The sequence below is a fragment of the Apus apus genome, chromosome 18 (genome assembly GCF_020740795.1).
Source record: "Apus apus isolate bApuApu2 chromosome 18, bApuApu2.pri.cur, whole genome shotgun sequence".
NCBI classification, from domain to species: Eukaryota; Metazoa; Chordata; class Aves; order Apodiformes; family Apodidae; genus Apus; species Apus apus.
The window spans coordinates 2811983-2823991 of NC_067299.1; the positions used below are offsets into that span (position 1 = coordinate 2811983).

At 39.0% G+C, this 12009-nt stretch overlaps 1 protein-coding gene across 1 annotated transcript; it reads left to right on the top strand.

Annotated features, from left to right (window-relative positions):
• The first annotated feature begins 41 nt into the window (after positions 1–41).
• Positions 42–11464, top strand: NSRP1 (nuclear speckle splicing regulatory protein 1). The gene is made up of 7 exons (XM_051635687.1): positions 42–104; positions 549–636; positions 6262–6318; positions 6865–6996; positions 7544–7751; positions 8294–8402; positions 10052–11464. The coding sequence occupies exons 1-7, from the start codon at positions 85–87 to the stop codon at positions 11091–11093; spliced, it is 1656 nt and encodes a 551-aa protein (XP_051491647.1). The 5' UTR covers positions 42–84; the 3' UTR covers positions 11094–11464.
• Positions 11465–12009: the final 545 nt, after the last annotated feature.

Consider the following 12009-nt stretch of genomic DNA (forward strand, 5'->3'; position numbering starts at 1 on the left):
GGAAGAGGGGAGCCTCTCGGCTGCGAGGAATCTGCGCCGGCGGAACTGCAGGCGGCCCCGCGCGGCGGCGGCGGTTGGGACAAGATGGCGGCGCTGGGCAGGCAGTGAGTGGCGCGGAGCGGGGGCTGCGGGCCCCGCCTGACACGCCGGGCTCTTCGGGGCGGAGGGTCCGGCCGGGCTCTGCTCCGCGGGGCAGCGGCTGGGGGGGACCTTGGGGGCCGCTGCAGAGGGCGGGGACAGGCCTGTCTTCGGCCTGGACGAGCTCGGACGGAACACCCGCCTGGGCCGCAGGAGGGCGGCTGGTTTGTGCCGGCCGGCGTGTGTCTGCCGTGTAGCCTTGCCCTGTTGGACTGAATCCAAAACGGTCTTTATTTAAAAACAAACAACAAAACCGAAGCCGGTGGGAAAGCATCGGAGGCAGCTGCGGTGCTGCCAAGGGGTAGTTTTCACTCTTACGAAGTAGATTCCCCTCAGGGTTCCCACACAGGGCAGGCTGTGTGTTTTGTTCTGAGTAATGTTAGTGGTAACTTTTATTTTTTTTCCCCCAGATATGGGCTCATTATGCCCAAAAAATTGCCACAGAAAAATCTCGTTTCACAGAAACTGTCAGTGTTTGCAGATGAATCTGATGAAGAGGTCAGTTCAACTTCTTTTTCTTTTCTGACATTTGACACTCATTCTGCAAATTATCAGTTTACAACCCTTAATGCCTGCATCAGCTGGTGGCAGTGACACCAAGATGTGTTTTCATTTTGAATTGGGGTGTGAAATATGATCTGTGTTTTCTTTAGTGCAAGTTACATGGAAGCGCTGACTTGATTGTTAGTTCTGTCATCTCTCCCAACAGCTCATGACATGTGGCAACCTGTTTGCAAGAGTTAACAGTATCTAGCTTTTAAATAAATTTGCTGGCTAGCATTGATAAATATGTCTGCAAATAGACCAGCAGACTCAGCAGTTGTTTCTCAGATGTTAACCTTAAAGTGTAGTTAAGTGTATTTTATCCTTTAGCTCATTCATCCAGATTTGATATAACTGATGTATTATGTTCATACTCACTATAAGCAAAAACAAAGCTGTACAATCCATAAGTTCTAAAGATAAAAAAAGGCAGGTAATAAGAATTATTTGTAGTTCTGGAAGTACTCACAATACTGGTAATACTAGATTGAACAATACACAGCTTTGCTATGATCGGGGTTTATTGATACTCTGGGATGTATGACTATATTGCATGGTGTTGGTAACTGTTCTTTTCTATAGTTTCCTTTAATTTTTCTGGGTTGTTTAAAGTATTATCTTCAAAATACTGGCTTTCTACCTGCCCCAGCAGAGGGTGCTGTACGCTATAGAAATTATGCTTCTAGGTGAGGGGGCATCCAAGAACCAGGGTGTTGTATAGGCTGGTTGGATACCTTACAGAAACCCAACTTCTAAACCAGAATTTTTGAAGGATTTAAAGCCAGCTTCGTAGTTACAGGTGAAGAACAGAAACTCAAGTTTGTGGAGATGAAGTCTCTACATGAATAGAACTTCCTGGACATAATGTTACAGTTTCCTGTGTTTTATTGATCAGGAAATACCTCTCATCATTTAATAATAGTGTAATTATGGGCATATTTTCCCACAAAGCCCAGAAAATAAACTTTAGCATAGACTTTTAACATTTAAGAAGTTGAAATTTAGAAATAGAACCTGTGAACAGAACCTGAGAATGAGCTTGAAGTGATCTGTTGCCATTAAACACTGCATGACAGGACTGGAAACCTTCCTGAGCATGGGGCTTTCTTGCATTTTTTCACTTCTCTGTTTTCTTTTAATATCCAAACATTAAAGCAACATAATGAATGGTAATAATAATGTATGATGCTGTCTACTAACTTTTAGATTAGCAGAGCAAGTATCCTGTCTTTCAGAAAGGCTGACAGATTCACTACCAGAGTCGCCTTTAAAGACTCTTAGAAGTTGTCATGCTCATCAGTATGGTACATACCCAGCAAAAAGTAATAATCTCATAACTGCCTTTATCAAAGAAGATAATTTTTTAAAAAAGCAAAATTACTTTATTAGTTCAGTAATAATTTCAGAGCTTTTCAAGATAAGGAGCAGCATTTGGGAGGGGTTTCATTTCCTGTCTGCTGCCTTATCAGTCAGAACTACATCTCAAATGTCTGGAGATTATGTATTTTTAACTGAACTCTAATAAAGTTTGTGCTGGGAAATCTGCACACCTGACTTGCTCTGTGATTATATACTAGATAGCAAACTTTTGCTCCCTTTTTTTTAAATGTTACTGTGCATATTTCATTAAGACTTTGCCTGTACCCTTGCTGAAGGAATTTGAAATAATTTTTTGCTGTGACTAATTACATTAATGTATGTTAGTTGCTGATGAAGATGATTAGTTAGTTCATAAGAAGCAGAACATGTGGGGTGGAAATTTGTTTTAAGTACAGTCCTGACTGGGAAAAAGCAGACCAAGCAATTACAGTTACTTCTAGCTAATATAGTTCTAAATTATTTGCCTTGGTAATGAGGAATTGTTGCTGTCTTTAAAAAATGGGGGGAAGGTTGTTACCCCTAGGAAAGCCTGTTGTAGTGAGTGCATGTTACAGCAACAAACTATGGTATGTTAGAAATTAGTTTGCACTCTGGCTTATTGCTATTTGTGATGCATCAGCTTTCATTATGACTGAAAAGAAAGATGGGTGAAGCATTGAGGATTGATGATGATCAGAGTTTATGGAACAGTTTTCGTACAAAATAAGACCGAGTAGACTGAAGGATCTCTTAGAAAAGCAATCACTGAGGAAAAGGAAGTGGGAGGACTAACTCAAGAGGATGTGTGTAAAACAAAGAATGATTCAGAGAACATAAAGTGATTTTGCCATTTTTCATAATATGAGCAAAAGGATATATCAGGGTATTACCAAGTAACTGATTTAATGTAAACAAAAGGAAGTTGTTTTTTTTCTCCACATAATGTATAATCAACTCATGGAACTCATTGCCACAGGATATTGTGGCATGGTCAAAAATACAAACGGATTCAGAAATTATTAGTCAAATTAAGTAATGCTGTTGGTGCCAAACAATGGTCCAGGTGCCTCTTTGAGCTCAGGAAGTCCCTAAGCTCCTGGTTTCTGGAAGCTAGGACGGAATTTCGAGGAAAGCTAATTATATACATTACTTGTTTTTCATGTTTCTTTCTTGTAATGTTTTATTAGTAGCCGTGACTCCTGTAGTGTATGAATTGAGATGAACCTGTTGCCTGACTCGATTATCTTTTTTTACCCCATGGAGGGTTGAGTCTTGTGCATTTAGGGACTGTCCAGGTGCAGGCTGTAGTTGGGTAGTACAGGTCACTATCAGGGCAAGCCCTAACAAGTGACTGCTAGATACGTATACATGAGAGTGTAAGTAGCTCACTTTAAGATGTTGTGATGCCAAAGTGTTTGAATCCAAAACCTGAGCTTCCGTATCTGATGTGAGAAGAATGAAGTACTCCCAGCAGAGTCACATCTCAGGCCTGCAGAGATGTGGTCACATCAGACCACATATGGGATGAGATCCATAGAGACACATGCAGGTTTCTTGAGTTCCCTGAGCTTGCTGTGCAGCCAGTAGGGATGCAGGTACCTATGGGGCACAGTTCACTTTATTCTAAAGTAGACACCTGAAGTCAGTGAGATGCATTTTTCCCTGAAAGTGTCTATTTTTCAGTCTTTAACCATGAAATGCTTTGAACTGGCAATCTCAGTGTAGGTGTAAGCTTTGCATTCTGTGACTGGCTGGCTCTGCTGCTTTCACTCGCTGATGGAGTAGAGCTCCAAATTATCCTGCTGTTGCTGTTTGGTCCAATGTTTTTCTGCACATCCAGTTAAAACTGGATGGTTGTAGTGAGAGATTAAAATCAAACTACATATAATCTGCCAGATGTTACTGAAACACTTAATTTCCCTTTAAAAAGTATTTAACTTTAAACAAAGGTAATTTATTTGATGTGTCTAGTTCAAAGCAACATGTAGAGAATTCATAATGTTAAAGGGCATGGCCCTGTTATGGGTCTTTCATAACAGGTTATATTAGAGCAGAAGTATCTTTTGGTTTTGAAAAAGGAAAGGGGTGATGTCTTATGTTGTCAGGAAGTACCATGCTTGGGGTTTTGGTAGAAACCACAAATGCTTTTCCTTAGGAGGTGGGCCTTTTATTACTCCTTTTTTTTTCTTAATTTTTTTTTTATTTCCCAGTTGTGTCTCAGCTGTCTTCATGGTCTAGTAGGACTCGGAGACTGGAGAGTCTCATTTCTAAAAGAGTTTCTTAATTTGCATGGGTTCTGGGTAGTTTCACAGGATAGGGTTAAAAGTTTTTCTCCTTCAAGAAAATATTAAACTATAAGCTTTGTGCTTCAAAAGAATAGCTTGACTGCAGGGAAAGAGAAAGTATGAGACAGATTGCTGAGCTTATAGGGCCTTTAATAAATGGATGGTTGATAAGTAAAAACAATACAAAAGAACGGAAAGTTCTCATCTATCAGAGCTCATAGCACAGCAGGAAATTGTCAACCATAAACCATTAGGGAAGGTGTTTGTTTTTTGTGAACTTACTGCCACTCCAGACAAACAAATTGCAGGTGGACTTCCCTACAGTCATATGTGCAGTAACCAGGATCATATATTACTTTTGTGTTTATGCAATCTTTGTAGATCAACACCTTTCTTTCATGTAGGCAGACAGGGAAAACATTATAAGCAGTTCTTCAAATATTTTGGTGGAATAAAGCTTGTTCTGTAAATATAACTGCAGGGTCTGTTTTGTCTTTTACTGAGCCTTTGCTTCCTGGCATAATGCGGTGGTGATTCCTCAGTGGTTGGGTACCTTTATGTAAAACCAGTGTAAGAGTGTCTGAGAAAGGAATCCTTCAGTGATGACCCTTAGTGTGTTAAGCAGAGGAGCATTTTCTTCCCCAAGAGCCAGGAGGAAGTCTGGGTCTTCTGTGTAATGTTGGTGTGTGTTCCACTGCCAGTTTAAAATAGCTTTTTATATTAAGAAGTTTATACTGACTCATTAATAGTATTTTTAAAAGAAAGCAGATGGCATAAAAATTAAGTATAGTATTTTAAATATTTTTCAACATCAGCTTTTCAGTCTTGAAAGCCAGAGGTAAATACTCAATTAATAAAACCAGGATCCCTAGAGGTTCTTTTAAACTAAATAACCCACTATCTAGTTTCACCCCTGCTGAATCAAGCGGGCAGGGTGTCTGAGGAGATGACAGAGACAGAGGGCACAAAGTCACATACAATGAAACTCCATTCATTCTGCTTATTCCCTGTTTCTGAAATTTACCAGTGAAAAACCCTTGAACTGGTTAGTCTGCCATGTAGACAATTGTGGAAAAGCACTTGTCTTCTTTTCCTTGTTGACACACCTGCTATAATTGTAATAGCTTAAGAAAGAGGGGCATGACACGTTCTTATATTTCAAACATTGAATTAAATCAAAAGGCTTCATGTTCAGGGGATCTGTTTGAATTTACATGGTGCCAATTCTGTTTGATTTCAGAACATCTTAGTCTCTGCTGCCAAGCTCTCTGCTAGTTTCAATTTTTAAATATTATTAAGAGCTGATTGGACAAGTCTCTTTGCCTTTTAAAAATGTGATAGAGTGTGTATCAGTCAAAGTTAGAAAACTTGGGAAGCTGCCAAAATGCAAGATGACTTTTCCTTCCTCTTTCTGCTTTTTAAGATTAAGAGATATTTAATTACATAAACAGGGATACCAGTCCTGTCACTTATAGTGAATCTGTTTAATAAACAGTATTATCTATTGGTTGAGAATACACAGTTTAGTTCAACCCTAATTAAAAGACACGATTAAATAACACGCAAAGCTTTTTTTAAAGACACTATTATTAGAAAACATGTTTTCAGTAATGGATATGTTTTGTCTTAGGGAAGATTAGTATTGCAATTTTCTAGCAATATTAATCTTGAGGAATAAACATTAACATTTGAAGTACATGCTGCTCAAATCAGCAGTATTCTGATTTAGATTGAGGTACTGCAGTACTTTGCTCATGGAAAAGGCTGATTCATTGGAGGCTTGTAGTGAACTTTTTCTTGCTTACATAAAAACACTATTGAAGTGAGAGACTGACTTCTATAATGGGACTATTTCATAGTTGTTAGAATGATAGAAAAATACTATGAGCTGTGTCAATGTAATTAATTTTACTTCTGCAACATTTCCTTCTTACAGCCATCTGTTGGTGAAAGTCTTCAGAAAGAAGCATTGAAAAAACAAGCAATGAAGCAGGTATGTGGGAACACCTCAAATTATGAAATTACTGCATCTATTACTTTTTATTAAATAATTGCAGTAACATGATTGTGCAACCTCAGAGTTAGTAACCCTTAAAAAATATTCCATGTAACATTATGATTTTGAGCATTGATGTACAGCACAAGCCTTTCTTTAAAACCTGACTAGAAATTCTCAGAGCCTTCCTTATAGCAAGGATTTTGTTTCACTTTTCTGGGCAGGATTTTTTTTTTTTTTTAATTCTTCTGCCTATAATCAGAGTAGTTGAAAAACTGCCCAGTGAAAAGTGAGTGAGGTTTAACACAGAGCTGGTCATAATTGCAAACACAATAAATTTTCTGATTTAGTCAGTGCAAACAAATACACAAGATGTTGGAGTTTCTTTTGTGGCATTGAATGTACTGATGTTTTTAGAATTTCTCAAACAGCTTGTTTCTTTTATTATTATTATTTAAATTACAATGTAGGAATAAAATATTTTAAAATAGTAAAAAATCTAATGTTTTGGATTTTTTGTGTCTTCCCATTTTTGCCTTTTAGACTAAATTGGAGATTCAGAAGGCTTTGGAGGAAGATGCTACGGTGTATGAATATGACAGTATTTATGATGAAATGCAGCAGAAGAAGAAAGAAAGTAGTGCCAGAGTGTTATCTGGAAAAGATGACAAAAAGGTCAATACCTTAAGATGTTTTGCTCTCTGTCTTACCTCTGTATGATTAGAGATTGCTTAGCTTTTAAGCTTTTCTTTTACTGCTAAATGTGAGCCAGTTTCCACAGCCTTGTTTCAAACCACTGCTGGATCACCCTGACAAGTTATATTTTCATTTGAAAGCCGTTGTCACATTCTGTGGGTATAAAAGGAGGTTCCCCTCTCCTTCACAGCACTTGACAGGCAAGACTATTACAGGACAGAAGACAGAGGGGCGAGAAATCAAAAGACATTTAATTTCACTCACAGCAAAAATCATCCTAGTCAAAGATGGGCTGACTGTTTTGATTGACTGCAACAGCCTCTTTTGTTGTTGGGAAGCATGCTGGGCTAGTGATCTGAGGGGGAATCTCAGTTCATTTCAGACAGTGTGAGTAAATGTTAGTCCAGCTTCTGTCAGTTTTCTTCCATTCCCAACTTTCTTTAACATCTTCAGCATTCCCAGCTTGTGTTTTCTCAGCCAATGTCATTATCTCTCAACAATAGACCTTCTCCCCTTCCTATTTTAGCCCAAATACATCCAAAATATCCTGAAAGCAGCTGAGATTAGAAAGAAGGAGCAAGAGAGAAGAATGGAAAGAAAAATTCAGAAAGAGCGTGAAATGGAAGGAGGAGAGTTTGCTGACAAAGAGGCTTTTGTGACTTCAGCATATAAGAAGAAGCTGCAAGAAAGGGCTGAGGAGGAGGAAAGAGAAAGAAGAGCAGCAGCTCTCGAGGGTGAGATTTACACTGAAAGAGTTATCTTTAAAAAGAAGTATGGCCTTGTACATGATTTACAACCTTGTCATCGGGTCTCTCTGTGGGACTTGAGATAATTAAAACCAAAAAGGATCAGATAGCAGACACAGAACCAGATTCCACTTGTCTGGTATTAGGAGCAGAGGAATCTTCCTCTGTATGTCAGTACTGTTTGGGTTGCTACTTTGAATTTTTGGGGAAGGGTCAATTGTTGAAGGAAGACTTGTGAGCCTGTGCTGCAGTGATGCTTGCACTCCTTGCTTCATATGTTCTGTACAGTGTCCCAGGAATAGGTGTAAAGAATGGGATATAAGCTCATAAGATAAACCAAATTGGAGTGGGTAATCTATTTCAGCACTTTGCTCAAAGTGTTCTCTGCTTTAAGGTCAAAGCAAGTTGTTCTGAGCTTTTTCCACTCTGGGCTTGCAAACCTCCAGGATGGAGATTGCAGTTTTGGTGGTGTTGTGTCTGACGAGTATTTGTGGCACAGTAAATCCAACTTGATCCTTTCTTTCTCTTAGCGTACCTGGATGTGACCAAACAGAAGGATCTCAGTGGATTCTACAGACATCTTTTAAACCAGAGGGTGGGGGAAGAAGAGATGCCTAAATGCAGCTTCCGTGAAGCCAGGTAGGATGTGATTCCAGAAGGCTTTCAGATTTAACCCAGCTTCTGGCAGTTTGTGATTCCAAACTCATTGGGACACTGTAAGAATTAGAGAGCATTGAAACACTGGTAGGGTGAGCTGGTTACTTCATACAGCTGATTAACTGGTTGGGAAAATGTCTAATTATCATCAGTGGTATACACTGCAAGACAGAAACAAGCAGGAGAGGGATGCCATTTAAAAAATATTAAGAGAACAGCCATGCTTGTAATACTTCTTGTTATTATTCTAACCTATACTTACTTTGATTTACATAATATTTGGCAATCTGCATTAACTTACATATTTTGAATCATGAGGGAAACAAAAGGCAAAATAATGAGCATTAGAGGTAAGTCATAGGAAATAATGTGATACGGATTTCCTGAAAAGCATGTGAGATTTAAAATTTGTGCTTATTCCACATTTACAGGTTCATAAAAAATAAATTAATGTAGTGTTGATGCTCTGGTAAAAGGAAATTAATCAAATATATAGGAAATCCAGTGGGAATATTTTTAAATCTTAATATATGCACATTCCAAAGCAAAGAAATGAGATTAATCTGAATTATTTATGTAGTTGAGGTGGTGAGATTCTGCCCCGTGGATAAATATGGTAAATGGGATATGTTTCTTACATGCAACAAATGATCATTTGAAACAGTTAATTCAAGGCTGAACCTCACTTGAGTTAGGCCTTAAACCTTGATGTCACTAGTTGATGGTTGTCATCACAAAGCAATGCAGCTTCACCAGGACATCTTCTAGCTCTGAGATCGGGCTATTAGAAAGTAAATTCTTACCTTAGATGAAGAATGGATCACAGTGAAGTTTCTCAGCTGTCTAAAATAAGGGGATCCTCCATTATATCTTCAGTATAACGCTATGCCATCTTATTTGAGACAAATAGGGAAAAATAGTTTAAAGAAAAAAAAGAGGAATTAAGAATTACGGACCAGAAGAAAAGCAGAACAGCTTCCTGAACCCAGGCAGAAAATGGGAAGTTTGAGACGTGGCATGTGTAAGTAAACATGTCCTACACAGTCAGAAGAGAATGGCAAAGCATAAGCTTTCTGTCTGCTGCCCAGATTGGTCCTCCATGGATCAGCTTTTTCTATTTAAGAACCTGTGAGCTGTTAGAAGTTACTAATTTCTATCTAGCCAAAAGAGTGAGATCTTCAGAAATACCGGATTAAAAAAGTCGACTGCTCCTCCAAACGGAAGCTGTGTTCCTCCCTCTGGCAATAGAGCATCCAGCCTCCTGCTCTTCTCTGCATCATTATTTCACATGAATAGAGGAAAAAATACATAGGAAGAAACATGTAACTTGCCAAAAAGCTTAAACAAGAATGTGTATCTCTGCCTTTTTCCTTAGATGGAGGCAACAGATACTTAACCATAGTAATTATTTTAGACAATTTCATCAGCCATCATACACCAATGAACCAGATACAGCAACTTCATTCCTTGGTGCTGGATTTCTGGAACCTGAGCCACAGATAGATTTGCTCCCTTAGACTTTTCAGCAGCATCATTTGCTTAAGTCCCGACCAGAAGTCAGTTTGCAGAAAAGTCTGAGATTTCAGGCTGTGTAATGTTGTTTTTTCTTTTTTAACCTAAAAAAATTATAGGATAAAGGAAGAAAAATCTGACAGTTCTTATGACGAATCCAACCAAAGGAACAAATGCCTGTCTGAAGGAGAAAGGCTGAAGCCCTCTACTAAGAAAGAGAGTAATCCAGATGCTGATACTGACTTAGAAACTGATAGTAGTGATGATGATAAGAGACACAAAAATAGTAAAGAAAATTTGAAAAAGAAGAAAAGTAGAGAGAGCTCTGAGAGCAGTGAAGAGGAAGCTAAACGTCCCAAGAGCCAGAGGCGTTCCAGGTCACAGAGCTCATCCAGTGTGGAGGAAGAGCTGCACACAAAAGCTCAAACAAGTCATCTTACAAAGAGGGGAGAGAACAGATCAAGCAGAAGGGGAAATGAGGAACAATCCAGGGAAAAAGATTATGAGAGAAGTAGGACCCATGAAAAGGATCATCCAAGGGAAAAGGAGGAGCGACATAGATACGGGGATCACTCTAATAAAGATCACTACAGAAGGAGGGAAGAGCAAGATGATAAACAAAGGAGGAAGGACAGAAAAGAGAGGGAGGGACATGGCAGAGAGTGGAGGAAGGCAATGGAGAGAGATGAAAAGGGCTCAGAAAAGGAACGAGAGAAAGAAAGAATAAGAAATGGTAAAGATAGGTACAGTGACAAAGAGAAGGAGAGAGGGGAGAAATGCAGAGACAAGGAAGATCATGTGAAGGAGAGGAGAGAAAAACATGGTAGTGATGAAAAGAAATACAGAGAGGTGAGGGAAGGTAGTCCTACATCTTCAGAAAAAGGTGGGGGGACTAGTCTGGAAAAAGAGATGAAGGGAAAAGAGAGGGAGATGGGTGAAAAGGGAAGATCCAGCTCTGGAATTTTGTCTGAGCAGAAACGTAAAGCTGGAGAAGAAGGGGAGAAAGAGGAGAAAGACCAAGCAGCAAAACCCTCTGAGAGCATGAGCAAATTTGCCAAACGGAGCAACGAGGAGACAGTCATGTCAGCCAGGGACCGCTACCTGGCAAGGCAGATGGCCCGGGTCAGTGCCAAGTCTTACATCGAGAAGGAAGAAGATTAATGTCCCTGTGGTGGACAAAAATGCTTCACCTCTCAACCAAGAGGAAAAGCCACTGCTGCATGGAGTTTTACAGAATTAAAACATCTCAGTACTTCCCCTGGCAGACCCTATTCCTTTCAGCAGCTGAAAGTGAGCTCTGCTGAAGCAAAGATGTTCTCAGCCCTTAGCAGGAGTCGTTGTTTGCCCAGTGATGCTCTCAAAACTTGAGAACCACACCTACAAAAGTGGGGAAAAAGCAAGAAAAAACAGACTGAAAAATAACCTAGGAGGTGTTTTGTAAGCATATTGACATAAGAATTTTGTATTTATGTGTGGGCTTTGGTTTGGGGGACCTGATGTACAGAAACAAATAAAGTGTAAGATACATACTAGTGCATGGGTCTTTTTTAATGCTTGTGTTATTTTATTGCATCTTTTTTTGTGTGAAATAAGGTATATGAGTCTTTTCATGGATTACAGTCATATCTGCTTGTTCAGTTGGAGGTGATATTTTAGATTTGTCAGTCTGTCCTTGATATCCAACTTGGTAAGTAGGATATCTGATAATGGTCATAGTTATAAAAATACATTTTCAACACTTCTTACAGTGGTTTCTTTCACTTTGTTTTGCAGTAAATTTATCACTTCCATGCTACAATAAGGTGAACTAATATATATAAAAAATTGATACTGGTTTCTCTAATATTATAGCAGACTTTATAGTGAGATAAAATGTGAGTAAAATTAAATGTCGAGCTTGTCAATTTACAAAGACTTGAAATGGAATGAGTTTTATGTGTAAGCTAATTGAGTAGCTAGACACACCAAATGTGGATCAGTTTGGTTTTGCTGTGATGTGTAAACACATGTAATGTGCATTGGTCCTTCTGATAGAGTGAAAGAGTATTCAGCAGTGGACTAAGGTTCACACACTGCA

What these genes read in the sequence shown, in the direction of transcription:
- NSRP1 (XM_051635687.1), top strand. Translation starts at nt 85, where the DNA reads ATGGCGGCGCTGGGCAGGCA. An exon ending in AAAAACAAGCAATGAAGCAG is followed by an intron (nt 6,319 to 6,864) that starts GTATGTGGGAAC and finishes TTTGCCTTTTAG; the next exon opens with ACTAAATTGGAGATTCAGAA. An exon ending in AAGAGCAGCAGCTCTCGAGG is followed by an intron (nt 7,752 to 8,293) that starts GTGAGATTTACA and finishes TCTTTCTCTTAG; the next exon opens with CGTACCTGGATGTGACCAAA.